At 39.7% G+C, this 21,021-nt stretch overlaps 1 protein-coding gene across 11 annotated transcripts in view; it reads right to left on the reverse strand.

Annotated features, from left to right (window-relative positions):
• CHD9 (chromodomain helicase DNA binding protein 9) overlaps positions 1-21,021 on the reverse strand; it is a 171,210-nt gene that overhangs the window by 25,817 nt on the left and 124,372 nt on the right. For all 11 annotated transcript variants that reach the window (XM_084757124.1, XM_084757123.1, XM_084757121.1 and 8 more), the window contains 8 exons: positions 19,764-19,923; positions 19,206-19,295; positions 13,838-13,941; positions 12,755-12,872; positions 12,073-12,130; positions 10,186-10,228; positions 8,650-8,869; positions 2,238-2,440 (listed from right to left, as the gene is read on the reverse strand). In XM_084757124.1, coding sequence (XP_084613250.1) covers positions 2,238-2,440; positions 8,650-8,869; positions 10,186-10,228; positions 12,073-12,130; positions 12,755-12,872; positions 13,838-13,941; positions 19,206-19,295; positions 19,764-19,923 — 996 coding nt within the window. The remainder of the gene's footprint in view (positions 1-2,237; positions 2,441-8,649; positions 8,870-10,185; positions 10,229-12,072; positions 12,131-12,754; positions 12,873-13,837; positions 13,942-19,205; positions 19,296-19,763; positions 19,924-21,021) is intronic.

Here is a 21,021-nt window from a genome sequence, read left to right on the forward strand (position 1 = left end):
GCTCAAAACTCCCCCTCTCCAAGTCATCGAATCAAGTTGGTTTCTCTTGGCCTCTGACTAAAGTGTTCTATTTGGAAAACTGCTTCTGAACTTCATGAACTGCACTGCATTGACTGCAAGAACTTAAAGGAACTGAATAGAACTGTACCAACTCAAGTGACCTCAACTCTCTCTCTTTCCTGTCTCTTCTCATGAGCGTTGGGCATAGCCTATATCTGACCCACTCTGTGAAATCTTTTTCTGATTTGTCACTTTGTCTGCCCCTCAACTAGACATCATTGTTTGGGATAAAAGGTGTATACTTAAAGTCACATCTGTATTCCAGCCAAATCACACAGACCTAGGTCTTTGGATGTGATCCCTTGCCAGAGTAGCCATGCTGCTGGATTAAAATTCCTCTATATGAGGCTAAACTATGTCTGTACTGAATATGTGCAACTTGTTTTCCTTGTTATTATTTCCTAGTAACACAGAATAATAAGTTTACTTAGTACCTATGTTAGGCATGTAAATAAAGCAGACTGAAACTCCCCTGAGTTTCCTGACACTGGAAAATCAAGAGACTTGTTACATTATTTGGCAGTCTTACAGTAAACCTGTTAGGAAATAAAAGCAAAACCGTAACTCCATGTGGACTTTCAGGAGTCTTAATAAGGTACTTATGTTTTTACCATGAAATAAGAAACCATTGGATTTAGCAGTTAAAGAACCCTCGGCTGTGCAGAGTGGGATGCAGAGGCAGATGGGCCTTTATGAGTTTGAGGTCTGCAAAGCAAGCTCCAAGCCATCCAAGGCTACACAGTAAGAGCCTGTCTCAAAACAAAACACACACACACACACACACACACACACACACACACACACACAATATATATATATATTGGGCTCATATGGACACACCAAACAAACGAAAGAACAGCAAAGACTGCCCACAGCGTGTTACACGATAAAAGGAAGTGCTGACATGACTATACCACATGAGATTTCCCTGGCTTCCCAGGAGATACCCATTCCAGAACAGCATCTTAGCTAAAGGGTCGGTTAGCTCAGCTGTCATCTTTATTGATGATCTTATCAAAATTCTTTAAAGCATGTTAAAAATGGGGACCCCATTCTCTGCAAATTATTGGGTAAACAATCCCATTCACAGTTAAAAAAAATAAGTTATTGATTATAACTTATCCATATCACATCCTGATTGTTATCCCTTTGCTCTTATCTTCCCATTCCCACCCTCCTAACCCTTTTACAGTTTTTCAGAGGAACTCAAAATATGTTATTTCTGCCTACAAAAACAGAGCAAAACAAAATAAAACAAACCTTTTCCTTACTATAAATCTATTGTTAAACATGTGGTATTTCCTCATTTTAACTCATTTTGAGCATTTCATACAATGTGATATGACCATACACACTCAAAACTCTCCCAGATCTACCCTTGCTTCCTTACCATCCAGTTTTTAAAAAAGATTGTATCTATTATTTATGTATGAGTGCTCTATCTGGATGTGTACCCGCACACCAGAAGAGAGCATCAGATTCCAGTATAGACAGTTGTGAGCCACCATGTGGCTAGGGGAACTGAACTTGGGATCCCTGGGAGAGCAGATAGTGAGCAGTGGGAGAGTACTGAGACATCGCTCCAGCCCTTACCCATCCAGTTTTGTGTGCTATTTTTTCTAAGACCCATCAAGTACAGTTTGCACGGCTCTCATGCTCTTGGATGTATGGCCAGCCACTGAAGCACGGTAGACCTACCAGGGGCTACATCCTTAAAGAAGACTCTCAATTGTCAAAAGCTCCTTAGCTGCGGAGGGGACTTCCTGTCCATTTCCTCTCTCTGTGCTGGGGTTGAACTGAGAGAGACGGGAAAGACTGTAAGAGCCAGAGGCAGTGGATGACTAGAGGGGAACAGTGTGTTCTTGAAACAGCGCAAGTTACTTTCTTCTTAGTTTTTGTCTAAGATGGGGCCTTTCTACATAGCCGGGACTTGCTATGTAGACCATGATGGCCTTGACTCAAAGATCCACCTGCTCTGCCTACCAAGTGCTGGGCCTAAACAAGTTACTTCTTTAAATTTGGTGCATATCTTTATCCTCTTTATTTCACTGTAGTAACAGGTTCAGGAACAGTGGTCTTTCAGCATAATTGATTTACATTATAAAAACTTAGTCATTTCTAAATTTTTATAATCTTGTTACTTTGATTTATACAAGGAAAAGACAACTTATACATACCTTCTTTGGAAGGAAGACGACAAACCCTCCGACACATGGACATGAAGGCAGATAAATACTTCTCCAAACTGTTATCAGTTTTCTTGTGTAGCCTAGCCATAGCTCTGAATTTTGTCCAATCAAATTGCCCTCTGTCAGGGTCAAAAACGACTCCAAATGTAGACACAACTCTATAAAAGTCAGCTTCTTCTCTTCTTGTCCATCTACAATGAACCAGATTGAGAACAAAACAAAACAGCACACATATCACTAAAGTATTTACTATGGTGAAAATAACAACTATAATACAGACTTAAAACACTTGTAGTAGGGCTGGAGAGATGGCTCAGTGGTTAAGAGCATTGCCTGCTCTTCCAAGGTCATGAGTTCAATTCCCAGCAACCATATGGTGACTCATAAGCATCTATAATGAGATCTGGTGCCCTCTTCTGGCCTACAGTTGTACACATAGGCAAAACATTGTATACATAATAAAGAAATAAGTCTTAAAAAAAAAACCACTTGTAGTACCTAATACCTTATGGGGTTAAATCTATATTTTAGCTTTGAAAATAATTTTTTAAATTCTGGTTGACTCATTGATCCATAACTCGATTGATATATACTGCTTTGCTCCTTCAGGCATTGTTAACTGGCTTCAGTATACTGACTTAATGAAAAAATATGCATGGAATATAAAATTGTAAAACCTTGCCCTAAAATAAAATGATAAAGTATGTTTAGACACATTTGCAGTATGAAATATTATTTATTATTGCACTGATATAGAAAGAAGGGATTTTAGGAGAGCAGAGAAGACAGAAGAGTCAGTTTAGACTTGAGTGATCAAGAAAAGCATCAATTTGCCGGCAAGATGGCTCTCAGTATATAAGACAGTGTTTCCTGCCAAGTCTGCTGCCCTGAGTTTGGATCCTAGAACACGGATGGTGAAAAGTAAGAAGAGATTCTTGCAAGCCTTTCTCTGATGCCTGGACGCACATGCACACACACATATACACAACCCCCACAAATAAAAACATAAAAACAAAAATCACAAATGCACCATGGGTGAGTTGTACACTAAAGAGTACAATCGGACAGGTTACAATTTGGGTGGAGGGAGAGGCACAGAATAAGCAAAACAGGAAGTACTTCAAGGGCTGATAACTATTCCAGATGGACAAAAATAGAACTTATATTAAGAACAGAGCAAGAGCAGGGGTCTAATTCTAAAAGCTCCAAAGGCCTGGCTAGAAGTAATCTCTTTTGAACTGAGTACTTCCTACACAGATCTTCATACTCCAGCATCCGTTCACACACTAGTTTCCTTGGTTAACTCACTGAATTGTTGTTTTAAAGAAAAAGCATCAAAGCCTTTTGGAAAATGTTAATGGCTCATTTTTATCATAGTCATACATCAGTGATTGTAATAGGTCAATCTGAGTTCAGCTCTCAGAACCCATGTACAATGTTTACTGTGGGGAGCTGGAGAGATGACTTAGTAGTTACAGCAGAGGACCTGGGCTCAGGTCTCAGCATTCATAAGGTAGCTCACAATCAGCTGTAATTTCAGTTCCAGGGGATATGATGCTGCCTTCTGACATCTGTGGGCACCAAACACACTCGTGATGCACATACACATGTGTGGGCAAAGTAATCATGCATATATATATTTTGTGTTTTGTTTTTTTGAGACAGGGTTTCTCTGTGTAGCCTTGGCTGTCCTGGACCTGCTTTGTAGACCAGGCTGGCCTTGAACTCACAGTGATCCACCTGCCTCTGCCTCCCAAGTGCTGGGATTATAGGTGTGCGCCACCACGCCTGGCTAGCACTCATGCATATTAAAAAGAGTGTTTAACATAACTGTGATGTAAATACAGCCTGAGAAACTAACTGAGTCATGAATTGTAGACTTGGGTGCAAAGAATATACTGGGACATTATTCAGGACATAAATAAACAATAAAATGATAGTGGTTATCATAACAAAAATTGCAACCTAGATATACAGAAAAATCTATTTATGTCACCACAATATCTTGAGCACTATTGTGGGATGGCTCAGCTTCATCAGGTACGTGCTATGTGAGCACAGGGAAGAACTGCTAACCTGACTGAACAAACACACGGGCCACGTGGGCTGTGTTATGGACTAGAGGGTACAAAGAGTGGTGTTTCAGGTGACAGGGACAACATAAACTGGGGAACTAAAAATAAGCAGGGCATTCTTGGCTGAGGAAACTGTAGTAGAGTTAGAAATGCAAAGTAAAATGTAACAGAAAAGAGGCTTGAGAGACGGCTCGATAAGACCACAGTTTCCATTTACATCACATACTTGGCTGCTTATAACCATCTGCATTTCCAGGGGATCTGATGACCTCTTCTGGCCTATGTGGGCACTGCATGCACATGGTGCACAGACACACAAGCAAACCCCCATACACATAAAAAAATCATGATGGGGCTGGAAAGATAGATGAGTGGTTAAAGCACACACTGCATTCTCAGAGGACTCAAGTTTGACTCCAGCACCCATATTAGGCGGCTCACAAATTCCTTTACTCCAGCTCCAAGCGCATCTAACCCTCCTCGCCTCTTAAGGTACCTGCATCCACATGGGCATACCCACAAAATTAGTAATAGTAAGAAAATCTTTAAAAATAATAAATCTTACAAAAATCCAAACCTAATTGTAATAATCTTTGAACTTAGACTTCAAAAAATATAACATTTTATACCTATGCAAAATAATGAGCAATCAAATGTCATAAAAAACTATTGTTTTAGGAAAATTAATCCACATCTAACAGACTAAGGGGAGGGGGCAGAGTACATTAACAGTGACTACAATTCATTACCAGTGGAGATGGAATCTGCTTCTCTTCCCTTAAGTCTAGTCTAGTCTAGGCTAGTTCTGTGATAGTTTTCACCACAGGAAAGTGGTAGAATGACATTTGTAATGGATGTAATGAACATAGCATCTACCTAGCGAGGGACAGTTCTGTGAATTTCTGACTTTCTATGTAATAGACAGTTAAACAGCTATGAATCCTGCAGCCTGTAAAGTGCTTGCTCTGTGGCCCACTATAATTACAATGCTGAGGAATGCAAACACACACACACACACACACACACACACACACACACACACACAGACACACACACACACCTCTAACCCATGCAAAACCCCCAAAACTTCTTATGAAACAGGGTCTTTCTATACTCCCCTTTCTAAAGTGGAACTCACTGTACACAGAGATCCATCTACTCTGCCACCCAAGTGTAGGGATTAAGTGTGTGCTGCCACACCAGGCAAAACTTGATACTTTGATAAATGATTTTATAACCTGGAGGATTCTTGGGATATAGTTTGAGTAAAGAAGACAGAAAATTTGAAATATCTTGAGAACTCAAGTTTGATTTATAAAAAAAAAAAGCGTAGTTGATCATTTCTAAGACACATGTTCCCTCTACCACCACATTTTCAGCTTCCCCAAATGAGTGTTTTATTCCCTGTGGGGTAAGAACGTCTGTGTGGCGGTTTGAATAGAATGGCCCCCATAGACTCAGGTGTCTGAATGCTAGGCCCATGCAGCATGGCACTATCAGGAGGTGTGTGGCCTTAGGGGGAAGGGTGTCACTGTGTGGGCAGGCTTTGAAGTCTCCTATGCTCAAGCTCCACCAAATGTGGAATGCAGTCTCATCCTGGCTGCCTGCGGAGCCCCTTCTCCAGCACGGTGCTTCCCTGAACACTGCCATGCTCCTGCCATGATGGTGACGGGCTAAACCGCTACACTGTCAGCCAGCCCATGTTTGTATTTTCCTTTATACGAGTTGCCTTAGTCATGGCGTTCCTTCACAGCGATGGAAATCCTAACTAGGACAGCTAGTATCAAGTGTAAATGCATATTCATGGTGAAACAAAGCATCATATGCTCCCAAATGAGGGTGCATTGGATTTCATGAAAGCATATGGCGGAGGGAAGGCTAAGAGAAGTGGTATGACCAAATGTGAACAATCATTATGTATTTGTGTTTCTTTACAGTTGTCTATAATTTGGAACTATTTAAAAAACTTAAATTATCACGTGTGTGTGTGTGTGTGGAGGAGGAGGAGAAGAAGGAAGAGGAGCTCAGAGGTTATCAGATCAGCTGGAGCTAGAGTTACAAGCAGTAGTGAGTAGCTGGATATGGGTGCTGAGAACTGAACTCAGGTCCTTTGCAAAAACAGTCAGTGCTCTTAACCACTGAGCCATCTCTCTAGCCCAGCTTTCTGTACTTTTAACAAACATCTGGGGCTAGAGAGATGGCTCAGAGGTTAAGGGCACTGACTGCTCTTCCAAAGGTCCTGAGTTCAGTTCTCAGCAACTACATGGTGACTCACAACCATCTTTAATGAGATCTGATGCCCTCTTCTGGCCTGCAGGTGTACATTCAGACAGAGCACTGTATACATAATAAATAAATACATCTTTAAAAAAAGGAAACATCTATAATGAGTTTATATTATTTTAGATATTATTTAAAATCATAGAAAATGACAACAATGAAAAAGAAAAATATATAATAATAATTAGTAGCAGCAGCCTTAGGCACGTGGAAGGTCCCTCCTTAGAAGGTGAAATCTAGGCTGACACCAACTGCCATCCACATGAGTAAGGCTACTTTTGATTTCCCACCTATTCTAGAACCAAAGCAACAGATCACGAGGAGAGGAACTACCTAATGAGAATCTAAAGAATGAATACAAACTGAAAGCGGACACTACTTTCACATGCTGTTTGGGGGTGACTGCTGCACAACAACGGATGACTACAAGGAAATATTTATAGAAATAATAGTATTTTGCAATTTTAACATACTGGGTGCCACACAAACTAAATTCTAGGTAAAATGAATGGGTATAAATTAAACAAAAGAAGAGTATAATGAAGGAAATTCAAGGACCTAGATTTAACAAAGAACCCAGGTTACTGATATACTCTGTATTCTTTTTCATTTTTTTTTTATCATATTTAAGAAACTGAAGCTTTTGGGGCTGGTAAGATAGATCAGTCAACACAGTGCTTAGTTTACAAGCACAAGTGTCAGAGTCTGATCCCCAGAACAGTAAAAAGAAAAAAAAAAAATCTGGGTGAGATGGCGCAGGCAGTGATGGAGGTTAGAGACATGGCTCAGTGGTTAACAGCATATACTGCTGTTCCCAAGGACCTGAATTTAAGTCCTGGCACCCATATCAGGTGGCTTACAGCTGCCTGTGACTCCAGTTCCATGAAAATCTGATGCCTCTAACCTCTATGGGCACTCAAATTCATGTACATTTACCTGCTACATATACATAATTAAAATAATAAAAATAAGTAAAAACAAACAAGAAAGACAGGCGTGTCTGGGGCTTCCTGGCCAGAGTGTGATTCACAACAAGGTACACAGTGTCCTGAGGAACAGAAGCCTCGGCTGACCTCTAGTCTCCATATGTGCACATACATACACACAAATATATTTTTCAAATTTCATGGGGCTAAACTAATGGTTCAGCAGTTAGAAGGGTTTATTGTCCATGCAGAATACCTGGGTTTGGTTCCTTGCATGCATAAGAAGGCTTACAACCAGCCCCGTGCAGTGGCAGACACCTGTAACCCCAGCACTCGGGGAAGCAGAGGTAGGTGGATCTCTGTGAGTTTGAGGACAGCCAGGGCTACACAGAGGACTGTCTCAAACAAACAGAAGGCTCACAACCATTTGCAACTCTAGATCCAGGACACTCAACTCCCCCTTCTGACCTGCTTAGGCACCAGGTATACATGCATATACAGATAAAAATGCATGAATAAATCGTGAAAACATTCTAAGGAAAGAAGTTAAAACTTTTGTGATTGAGAAGCTTTCTTGTCTTGTTTCATTTTAAGACAGGGTCTCTTTACGTAGCCCTGGCCGTCCTGGAACTCACTATATAGAACAAACTGGCGTTGAAGTCATAGAGTCTGCCTGCCTCTACCTCCCGAGTGCTGGGATTAAAGGCGTGCACCACCATGCCTGGCTCCCCTGTTTTAACATCTCTCACTTCTCCATCCAATAATAGTTCCAACAATTCAGCCTTTTGTGCTTGTAGAGGTGGGACTGCTTTCCATACATTCTTAAATGTTATAAATGTTTTAACATAAAATAAGATAGATAAGACTATATTTAATATAATTTAAGCTTTGGATCTATTAAAAATTTAAAATTCTATGATAAGCCTTCATTTCTTAAAATTTTTCAATGTTAGTAAAAATGACAAAACTGATTAAGCATGAAATAGGTATTATAAATATAAGATAATAATCCTTGCTAGTTTTTTCATAATTCTGCATATATAACCCAACAACGTCCTAATCTTGAGAATGAACAAGCATACGTAGATATTGTATATTAAAGCAGTGCAACTGTCTCACCTCTGCTGCCTCTCTATCTTCGCTGCCATTTTAGGGCTAAGGGGGGCTTCTTCGTAGAGAGGCTGTGTGACACTGGCAGGCACTGGGAAGGTTGGTTGTATTTGCTGGATGTGTCTGTTTTTATTAGTTCGCTGATAGGCAGTGATGAGACGTCTCAACCGTGTGGTCAGAGCTGACGGAGTAGGCCAATAAACTTTATCCCCTTCCATCAATTGACCATCTATATTTAAAGAAACTTGTATCAATAACAATAATAAAACCTAAGCAGATATTATATGACGTTCACAAAAGTAAAAAACGTTATACTTATGTTTTTACCCTCACTCTGATTATAGGACGTAAACCAACCAAATCTGTTATTGTTTAAAAAAAAAAAAAGTGGCTGGGCATGGTAGTACACACCTTAAACCCAGCACATGAGACACAGACACAGTACGGTCAGATCTCTGAGTTTGAGGCCAGGATGGTCTCTATAGTGAGTTCTAAGATAACCAGGGCTAAGACAGCCAGTGAGGCCTTGTCTTAAAGGAAAAAGGTGTTTATAGCTTTAAAAAGCGCTACAGTATGAGAAGTAAGAAAGATATGGTAAAGTGCAGTCATGACGCTTCCTATTTAAACGGGATTTTTCTGGCACAGAAGTACCCCTCTTGGAATTCCAGAGTCTACGATATCATATTGCCTTGCATATATTCAATGACTTAAATAAATTAAAAGCCAGTCAATGGGATGCTAAACACAGTAAACTTAGGGATCATCAAAGTTTTTTTTTATTGAATTTGTATCAGTTGACAATCAAAGCAGTTTTAAAGCCATTAGGTAGAAAATTGTGTATTTAAATATATATATCAAAAATCCACTATGGAGACTGGGAATGGAGCTCAGGGGGAAGAGTGTTTGCCTAGCAAGCGTAATGTCCAGGTGTTTGCCCCAGCACTTGGGAAGATCAGATACATGAGACCCCTGTCTAAAAACACAAGTAAATACCATAGCTCTCTCTCTCTCTCACACACACATACCCTGCAAAACACCACAACAATAAAATAACAGTAAAAGGTCTTGCTCAGTTAGTTTTGTAGAGACTGAGTAATAAGGCTGTTCCCTAACGTTTATATAGAACTAATAAAAAATTAAATGCATTATTAGTGCATTGAAATTTAATGATGTAATCTCACATGTAAGTTTAATAACCAAGCCATAGTCAAACTGTCTATTCTATAATTCAGAGCTAATGATTTGCAAGAACTAATAGTACGGTTACCTTCCCAATAAACAGTTTCTATGACAAGCACAGCAGTAGTCAATATACTCATATGAATTAGAAATACAAAAAGGAGCCAGGCATGGTGGCACACACCTTTAATCTCAGCACTCGGGAAGCAGACGCAAGGGGACTGATGTGAGTTCAAGGCCAGCCTGGTCTACAAAGCAAGTCTAGGACACCCTGTCTCAAACAAACAAAACAAAACAAAAAACAAAAAGGTGATTTGGTTGATCTCATAGTTTATGAGTACTGCTAAGTGAAAAAGTACAACCTACCTCCATCTGCTATAATGAGATCTCCAGGTGAGGAAACATCATCCTTTAAAAAAGACAGACATTTGTCACAAAGTAATTGAACCAAAATTTAAAAAGAAAGAAAGAAAGAAAAAAGAAACAAACTTCTTTTCAAAGCCTCAGCTATGAATTAACCTAGGAACTTAATGAACTAAAATACTATTACCTCTTGCCCACAAAAGAATTTGTATCAATCCACTTAGCAAAAACAAAACACAACTTCTTGGCTGAGTTCTCACAATTACTATTTCTCTGTTTCCTCTGACATTTTAAATCAGTCACTTGTTAATGAAATTACTTTCTTTTCTTGGTATCCTTCAAAGAGAGTTTCCCTTTGTCATAGTACTTTGGTCCTGAGCTGCCTTAGGATTTACTGTTGGGCTGCTTTTCCTGTTTTATGTATCACCTTAAAGATACACTTATTCCTATTTGCTAAACTATCTGTCTTTTCTTTAGCTCAAACTGTTTGTATGTAGATTCAACTTCTGTCTGCCAATAGAACAGTTCAACTGGATATCCCAGAGCTGTCACAAATTTAGACTTCTGCATTACTATTGTGGAAAGTGCTGCAGTCAGAAGCATGGCAAATCCTGTTGTAGGTGAGCCTCTTTTGCTATGGTTGCCTTTAACCTTGCCTTGTTTGGAGGATCTACAGTTGTATCAGGATGTGGATTTCATTTTACTAATACTGAGAATTCATGTCTTTACAACTGAAACCTCTTTCAAATAGTGCCCTTGTGCATGACAGCCATCCATTCCTTTTGGGACGTCTGCTAGGCAGATGGCATGTACTATCACGCTATCTCATCTCTCAACTTTTATTTTCCTGTTGACAGTCACTAGGACATTAAGGGTTGTCAGTAGAAGAAACTATAGACAGATACCATAGGAGAAAAGACAAAACATTTGCTTCCTACTGCTGGGGAAGCCCTCTCTACTGCTCAGGTCCCAGCATGGCCTCTTCCAGAGCCCAGCTCCTGCTAAGAAGATGCTCTTCCTTCCGATCTCCACCCTGAGTGCTTTCCAGAAAAATGTCTATAGTAAGACTTTTCTTGAGGAAAGTGCCCTTAGCAACTGTAAGAAATGCTTCCAGCCACCTGCAGGGAGATCTCTAGTAAGGCTTTCGTGTGTGGATGCAGAGTAACTTGTTGGCTGTTAAATAACCAACAGCCATGTCTTCCCATTAAAGCCTGGATTTTAGTCCACACCAGGATGTGAATCCTCCTTGGGGACTCTGAGTACTATGAATGGTAGATTACCTCTCTCTTAATTTTCTCACATTTACTTATGTATTATTTTTATGTAACTACTGTGTGCATGCATGTGTGTATGTCAACCATGGTGTACATGTATAAGCCACAGGAAGACTTGAGGAAGTTTTTTCTCTCTTCCCACCACTGAGGTTTCATTCATTAGAGTTGCAAGCCTCCTTTTATTGACGTTCCAATATTCATTTCACTTGTATAAGCCAAGCTCTCATTACTGAAATCCCACTATCATAGCTAGTAATTATTGACACTAACTTTCTTTGTTTAAATTACTATGGCACCTTAGGATCCCTCTAGGAGCTATCTTTTATTGCAATCCTTTTCATGGAGGTATGATTTCTATGTCTTCAAGTTTACCTTAGTATCAACCTTTACTCAGTTTTCAGGTTTTGTCCCAAGATGTTGTACTTCTTAGTTCTAAAAAGTGTAAAATACAGGCAAACTGCATTATATTTACACGTCCACACCAGCCTTCATCTTGGCTAGAAGGGGATGTTGAGCAATCGTAAAGATTATTTGTGATGTTGGTCAACTTAAGTTGATCACTTATTTACAAGGAGTACCTAATACTGAGGCCTTCAAAACATGATTTAAAACATACCTCTATATCATCTTTAAAGATAGCTGGGGCAGGTTTGTATTCTGGGTCTTCCACATCCCTGTTAGAATAACAAATGTTCTAATTACTGTGATGGATTGATGATTCCTTCAGTTGTCTTAAAGGTCAAATTGATGACTAGCACCAGAGAAAAAGCCAGATGGTATACACTGGTGGTATACACTGGGGATCCCAATGGGAGGAAGGCACAGATGGGAAGATCTCTGGGGCTTGCTCACTTACCAGCTTTGCCCAATCAGGGAGGCCCTAATGAGAGATCTCTCTCAAAAAAACAAGGTAGGCAAGGCCTGAAGTTGACCCATGCCCTCCACGCACATGGTCACACTAACACAAACCCAACACAAACACACAAAGATGAGGCTCAGGTTGGAAAGTAGGCCTAGTGGTTAGAGCACTTGTTGCTCTTGTAGTAAACCAGGTTTGATTCCTGTCACTCACCTCAGTGGTTCTCAACTCTATTAACTCCAGTCCCGGGGCATCCAAAGCCCTTTCCTGACTTTTGAGGGCACCAGGCACACAAATGTTGTTCAACATACATACACGTAAGCAAAACACACTAAGCAATAAAATAAATAAATCTAAAGGAAAAAGATAAACCTTACTGACTAAAAATATGCTTGAAATAGAAACAGAGCACACATGGAGAGTGAGCGTACATACATACCCATCCATGTAGTCATTTGCTCTCTGTTCAGCAGCAACAGCTTTGTCATCAGGCTTTCCCACTCTTTCCAAGAAGCACAACGCTGGGTCTGCTCGGATGGTGTTATATTTTTCATAACCTGGAAGCACCAGCAATTACAAAGGAAGAGAGCATGGAGAGATTTGGGTAAATACAAGAATTCCTTATATGTAGAGGGACTGATACTTGGGGCTTGAAGAAATATTCTATTTAAGTAATATAGGTTAAATATGCTGCCTTGAAATCATTACAAATATTGCACAGTCTAATAAAATTTAAATTTATCTGTTACAAAGAAAAATAGGGGAGGGTCCAGTGGTTAGGAGTGTTCCTGCTCTTCTAGAAGTCCCAAGTTTAGTTCCCAGCACTCATGTTAGGCTGCTATAGCAGCCTTTAATTTCACCTCCAGGTGACCCAACATTCCTTTTTTGGGACAATGTGGGCTTCACATGCACATATCATTAACAATAAAATCTTAAACAAGAAAAACAGAGTTGGAGAGATGACTCAGCAATAAAGAGCGCCGGTATTCTGCCGCAAACGCAAGTTTGTTCCCAGCACCCACATAGTGGCTCACAACCATCTGTAACTCTGGTTCCAGCCGATCTGATGCCATCTTCTGGCATCTGAAGGGACCAGGCACGCACATAGAGCACGTACGTGCATGGAGACAAAACACTCAAACATATAAAACAATAATAAATACATCTAACAGATCACTGTGAGTTCGAGGCCAGCCTGGTCTACAAAGTGACTCTAGGACAGCCAGTGCTAACATAAAGAGACCCTGTCTCAAAAAACAAACAAACAAACAAACAAAAAAACCAATTAATACATCTAACAACAACAACAACAAAAATACATACATATATATAAAAAGAATAAACTGATCACATACATAGTTCATGTAACTTTTCCTAAGAGAGATAACTGGGTAAAACTGACAGCCCAGAGGACAAGTCACAAATGCCACCTTCTGGAAAGGAAATGAAGTATAGAAAACCAATAAACTAAGTAACAGTGGGATTCCATAATCCATAGAAATTTCTCTCCCTGCTTTCTTACCATGCTTGAAAACTCCAATGAGAAGTGATTTATCGGCATCAAAGTCCCACCATGCAGCAGGAACCTCTGAATGGTCTGGTTCTGGTACCCAAACATCAATGTCACTTAAAAAGAGCACAACATTATTAATTTTATAAATATGCATAAAGGAGGCAAAAGGTATAAATGATACAACAGCAACAAAGAAACCATAAAATGAACTAACATTCGATTCATTCAGTAAAATAAGTACATTTCAGCCAACGTTACTATCTGGTTCTTATAAGGCGTAGTCTTCTCACTCATCTGCACACAAAGCATTTCACTGGAATGTTATGGTAGTAAATAGCTTGGTTTAAAAAAAACCATCTGGTTGAGGGCTGGAGAGATGGTTCAGCCATTAAAGCAAGACTCACAATCATCTGGTTGAAATACCTTGTATATGAGAAAGTTAGGTTCTAAAGGGGCAAAGGAAGAGCTTTGTGTTGCACAATAAAGTTATGGCTAATCCCTAATCAGTTTTGTTAAGAAGATCACACTTAAAAAGTTAGGTTTTGACTCATAATTTAATTAAACCATACAAAGCACTACTTTTGTATTTATATAATTATTATTCTGATACAATAGCAATAAAGATATAAAATAGCAATGTCAGATTATTACAAACTCTGATAATAACCCATAATGCTTTGGCAAGTTGGCTGTTTTATGAGTAAGAAAGAGCTGGTGAGCTCAAGTAAACTCCCTCCCACCAGATGAAACTATTATCTCTGAAACTTTCTCCAAATAGCACAGCTGACAACCTAAACTGTAGGTCTGTTCATTTCTTTATCAGTGATTTAAAACATGTATAGGCTAAAATATATATTCCTAATGTTTGATGACTGGCAAGTATGGTGTTTGTGTGTGTGTGTGCGTGCACGCGTGCACTCCCACATCTGTCCTTGTGCATGTTTCCTGATACTCAGTAGTCAAAGGGTAGAACCTGAATGGAGTATGCTACAGAAAACAAAACGATCTGAGAATTTTGCTATGTGATTTCATGAAATTACAAAGTTTAAAGATTTAGAGAAATAATATAATACAAAGTAATGCCATCTCTGTCTTATCACTCTAATTTCCTAAATTAATTAGCAATGACCTTTAGATTTAACATGCTAAGTTTTCTGGTAATAATTAAATTCTATGGCAAAGGTCCTTTTGTAATTTGTTTGTCATATAAAACCAAGCAGACAAATGGCCCGTGTGCTACTGGACTAGGCAAAGACCCCTTCATGAGACCAGCAGTGGCCTTGAAAGAGAAGGCCTGGACAATAGAAATAAAGTTTTCCAAGGGTTTAGTAAATACAAGATGAGCCGCTCATTTTTGTTGTTGGCAGTTGAGACTGTGGGTGAAAAGACCTCTATAATCTGTCAACAATTTAAATAGATACTTTATTATATCTTTGCTATAAAAGCCAAAGTTGAAAAAAACGGCTTAGCAGAGAAAAAGAGAGAGTGAATGATTTTCTTGCTATTTGTTAAAAGTTGAAAAAGATAAACATAGCTAAAGGAAATATTTTTGATAGAGTTTCTAACTCAAAGGAGAAAAGGGAAAAGTAGTTCAGATCGTCTCCCTTGTCCACCACCAGGTGGCGCTTTAGGCCCGTCTCATTGTGATGAACAGATTGAAAATGTTCCTGCTTGTGAAAACATCAATCGGTATACGTACAGTTTATGGTTCAAGTTTGAGTGCCCACATGAATACGAGGTGTTTGTGAACTGTTAGCAAAAGGGATATAAGACAGACTTGCATATGCTGTGATTTTTGGTGGTTCTTTGTTCTGTTTGGTTTGTGTTTCTGAGAGCATTGTCTTAATATGTAGGCCAAGCTGACTAGAATTCACTATGTAAATCAGGCTGACCTAAAAGTTCTGTTTATTCGGTTTCAGCCTCCCAAGTAATTGATTTCTGCCTTTAAAAAAATGATGTAATATTTCCTTTTTAAACTTCCTTAGTTAAGCCTTTCATTCAAAATGTTTACTACCAATAACTGCAATCAATTAAAACAGATGCCCCTGCCTTTGTAAAGAGGCACCTGCAATAATTTATGGTCAATGGCATGATATGGTATATGCCTCAACACAGACTTGAAGAGGCAGAAAGACAGGCTTAGTCCACATGACAAAGGAAAAGAAGGGGCCAAACAGAACAAGGAGAGAAAGAAAATGTTCTCAGCAAGAGTGGTTAATCACGGCACCTGTGAGAAATGTGATTTTGAAGTAAGCAAGAAGACAGTCTTGAGATACAGATCTGAACACATTAGCATAGAAATAGCAACTTAAACCACCAAGATGACAACCCCCAAATAATTAAAGCCAAGTGGTGAGCAAGGGATGGTAGTTGATCTCAAATATCAAGGCAATGTGCTCCAGAACGACCCAGGACAGGAGCCTGGTGGGGAGGTGTAAGCTTGATAAAATCTAAACAGAAGTACATTTATTTTTTAAAAGAAAAGTAAAGAAATAATCAACAGAATAATGATCAGGAAACCAAAAGTAGAGCAGAGGCCAAGGAAAAGAGGCAATTGCTCAACAATTGAGTACTTACTATTTTAAGATCTTTCAGATCCCCATTTGGGGAGGGGAGTGCTGGGAACTGAACCTAGGGCCTCGTGTGTTAGGCAAGTGCTCTACAGCTATCTAGAATCCCAGCCATAGAAGGTAAGGATGAGAACACAATGACATATAAGACAGCAACCTGAATTGCAACAGAAGAAAGAGTTTTGAATAGTAAAGAAATTAAGAGACAGTTAAAAAAAAAAAAAAAGGAAGTGGTAAATGACTGGCGGCTCCTTTAGAAGGTACGGACAGGAAGGCCTACACGAGAGGGCACAGGTCAGCTGAAACTTGAATTCCATGAATGGAGAGTCGTCCCCCCCCCCCCTTTAATTATATGTATATGGGTGCTTTGCCTGCATGCTTATCTATGTGGCACTTCTGCGCTCTTGGTGGCTGGAAGAGAGTGTCAGGTCCCATGGACCTGGAGCTACAGAGTTTTGAGCATCTATCCTTGGGTCTTCTGAAAGAACAGACAGTGCACTTAACTGCAGAGCCACTTGAATGGACAGTTCTTTGGGAGATCTGGGCAAAGCATACTTGGACCAGAACAACATAGTAAGAGCTTGACCTGTTGGGTGAACAAAAACAAGAGTGGCTGGGAGTAAGGCACAGAGTGAAGGAAGTCAGAGAATTATGTCGGACTACCTTAGGTTATCTGGAATTTGGATTCCGTTTTAAGAGGACATTTTGAAGAGATGTGCCATTGCTTTGAAAAAAATCTCTCTGGCTGCTGTTTGGAGGACAAGATGCAGAGAGTTTTGTGGAGGCAAGGATACTTAATTCATAGGTCTCAGCAGAAATTTAAAAAGAGAATTGAGGCTGGACTAGAGATTTAGTAGAGGAGAGGGAAGGTACTCACAGACACATTTTTCATGGAGCTGATGGGTTCTAATTCATGATGGGGGAAGAAGACTCAAGATTCACACCAGAGCAACATGGAGCACATTCAGTATGATGGAGAAGTCTTACGGATGGGAATGCAAGGACAGGATTGGTGGGTAGAGAAGTGGCATGGACACTTTTGGAAGGAAGGCAAAGGAAGAAAGAAAGAGAGAAAGAAAGGAAACAGAATTGATAGCTGTGGTCACTGTCTATGCTTAGAAATACTTTTGTGCAATCATGGAAAGGAGAGATTAGTTAGAATGGGCTGATGAAAAGTACAAAGAAAGAAGGAGAAACCGAAAACCCAGGAGTCTGTTGAGAAGGGCAGCAGAAAAACATAGTGCTAAGATATAGATTATAGAGGCTCTTTCCTTTTTTTATGGTAAGTGAGCAATATGAACATGTGTGTATATGAGAGAAGGGAGGGGGGAGAGAAAGGGCTCAGGAAAGAAAGATTACTACAAAAGTAAGGTTCTTAAGTGAACAGAAGAGATGTGTTCCAAGGCACAGGAGCACTGGCAAAGAAGAGGCATTTGTTGCCTGAGGGGACAGGTACGTAGACATGGAGACAAGTAGGTAGTGGCTGGCTGTTTTTCTATGAAATATGTCACCAGGTGATTATAAGGCATTGTTGGTGAGTTGGAAGGGTGCTTTGATGAGATGAGTAAATTGGTTTAATAGCCAATGTGGTAAATAGTCTGTACTTCATTTCACTTGATTTTGGAGGATATTCATGGATTTGAGGGAAATCCATTTCCCATTGTGCTTTTTTTTTATAGCAATGTTCAGTTGCTTAGAGAAAGGCAGTAAGTAGGTAGATAACTGACTTACAATAGGCATAAGGAACAGAGAGACAGGCAAGCAGTGGGGTTAAGGAACTTAGTTAGCATCCTGGAGAAGGAAGCTAAATAATGAGGGAAGAGGGAGGGGCACAGAAGGGTCCTGTCTACTGTCTAAGTGGTGAGAAGGTGCTGTGACGAGGCCAGCGAGGAACCAAGTCTTAAGGGAGCTGGAATGGAGGAAGCAATGCCCAAGTCACACTGAGTGGCGAGCAGGAGCAAGTCTACAAGTGTACCCGTGATAAAGACGACTGCCTGGACAGCAGAAACACGTCAAGAGCCCAGGAGCCCAGGGTGCTGCTAAGGTCTCGTGTGGCCGCTGTGTTAGAAGAAAGCAAGAAAAGAATGAGTTTAGGAAACTTTAGTTCTTATTTTTTGGCTGGAAGCCGAGGTCCCTTCTAGTTGATGGCTTGCTTATAGATACTTCCTGAGAGCAAGGGGCTAAGTAGGTGCTCAAGGTGTGTACAAGTTTAAAAGAGATGCTGCAGAGATTAGAGGAGAAACCAGACACATTGCAAGTAGTTAAGAAACAACATGAAACTAGAAATGGAAAACTGCTGCTGGTACTTCCTCGGCTTCTTCTCTGAGCATGCATCCAAGCGTGGTCTCATTTCTGCTAATAGCATAAACTACTTAAGATGAATATTCATCTTGTCCCTATCTTCAGTGTTGCACAGTACCTCAGAGTACTTAAAATGGGTCCTGGGCTAGAGGTGTAGATGGGTGGTAAAGCACTTGCCTAGCATGCACAAGCACCCTGGGTTTGATCCCAACAACATAGACAAAACAAAATAACCCATATTTTTCTGAAGAAATGGATTAATCATCTATTTCATGTGAATCTATTCAAAAGACATGTTGGCTACATACAATTCTTCAAACTACTGCTACCACTTTTGTTGCTGCATTTTATAACAGAGCCAAGGATGAGAGTAACAGAAGAAAAGCAGAGGTTAATTCTTCATAGCTAGGGGATTTTCCTCCAATGAATGAAAAAGCCCCTTACTATGCAATTTTCTGTCATTGTATAATTTTTACTTCAATCGTGTTATTAAACATTTACGTTACCTTGCATCAGCTCCATCAAATACTTTTTGACACTCACTTCCAATGACTTCTTGCTTTAGATAGTATAGCATCCTAACACGAAGCAAGACTCTAAAAATAAACAAATAAATAGATAAGTGAATTAATAAAACAAACCAAAGACGAAAAAGGCATTAGTCACTAAAGAAAAAAGAGTGAGGAAAGGGGTATCTATAGACTTTTGTTAATTTTTTTTTGTTTTGTTTGTTTGAGAGAAAATTTGCTATGCAGCTAGGCTGGCCTGGAACTCATGGATGAAGTCTCCTGCCCTTGCTTTCCAAGCACTAGAGAATAGGTGTGTGCACAACCCCTTGCTTATATAATCTTTTAATAATAAAGATTATATATGATCAAATGACCCTCATTACTGATGCTACACAAAAGATACTGTAAACTCTTCACAATGGTCATTATTAATGCCTGGGAAGACACCATATGAAGTCAGATTGGACACCAAGCTATCACTGGACTAGGTTTTAATATCAGGACATTTAGGAAGTAAATGTTTAAAGAACTGCTTCAAAACTACCCACGACCTACTTGTTGCAGTGGTGCTTTACGTGTTTCTTATAGCCCTCATCCTGAAGGAGCTGCTCAGGGTTGTATTTTCGAAGCCACTCTGCTTTCTGTATATCAAAGGAGCTTGTCTGAGTCTTCACTTTCTTCCCCTTTCGGCCCCTGGGCACGGGAGCTGAGAGGCCTGTTAAGATGAAAAGTATGATTGAAATCAGAAATAATTTGGGCAAGAAGCTATGATTTGAAACATTTTTTTTTCCAATGCAAGAGATTGCTGGAGGCTTTCTGGGGTCTCTGCAAGTTACACAGATGTCTTTAGCACATTAATGATAACACTAATGACATGGTCACAACTCAAAACACAATTTAAGATGGTTTATAAAAATTAAGCTAAATTTCACAAACAGAGACAACACTCATTTTGGTTCCCCGGGCAGTGTAACCTACCCCTCTCTTCTACTGTTGGCTCACTAGTAAGACATGCATGCATTTGTCTCATTGCTTTACAGAATTTGCCGTATTAGTAACATAGAACAGTCTTGTCTTAAAGATAGCTAAGGTCATTTTTATGTCCTTGAGAGTTTTAAATGAATTCCTTAAAAGAATGAAAGAGCATCACTGTTCAGGTTGATCATAAGTGGCACAATCATTCAGTTTTCCAGGAAGGCAATCAACCATGACTAACGTCTACACGGTCCTCTCCGGCCTGTCCCAGAAAGCAGCAGTCCATGATTTCACGCTTCTCCCTTGTGACTCATACTACACACGCTGATGAAATAGTTGGCATTCGAAGCTGTGTCTCACTTACTAGGTCTTATGTCCTGCAACGTACTTATTAACCACAGAATCCGGAGGATGTATCAATGCTAACTCATGAGGCTTTAGTTTAGCAACTTTAACCATAGTGCAGTAATGTGCAGTGTAACCAGAAGTGCTCATTTTATTAACCTCCAGGACGTCTGACTTGTTTCACTCTTAATTCTTGGCAATTAATAATGATGCCATTTTGACTATGTCACTTGATTGTCACCTTACTAGTCAACAGACCCAGTAAATTAGAAGAAAGGTTTGTTTAGTTTTTTTTTTTTAATCTTAAAAAAATTACCTTTTAGCATTCAAAATGATGCACTTCATTATGAAAGAATGGGCAGAGCTTGTGATGGCAGGATCAAAAGAGGTTAATTTGTGGGAGTTTTTTGCAGCCATTAATTATATTTGGCGTTGCACTCAGTCTTTGGTTTTCTTTCTTAAGACTGCCCCAGGGCTACACACACTTATTTCC

The sequence above is a fragment of the Acomys minous genome, assembly GCF_964271855.1.
Source record: "Acomys minous genome assembly, chromosome: 14".
Lineage (NCBI taxonomy): Eukaryota > Metazoa > Chordata > Mammalia > Rodentia > Muridae > Acomys > Acomys minous.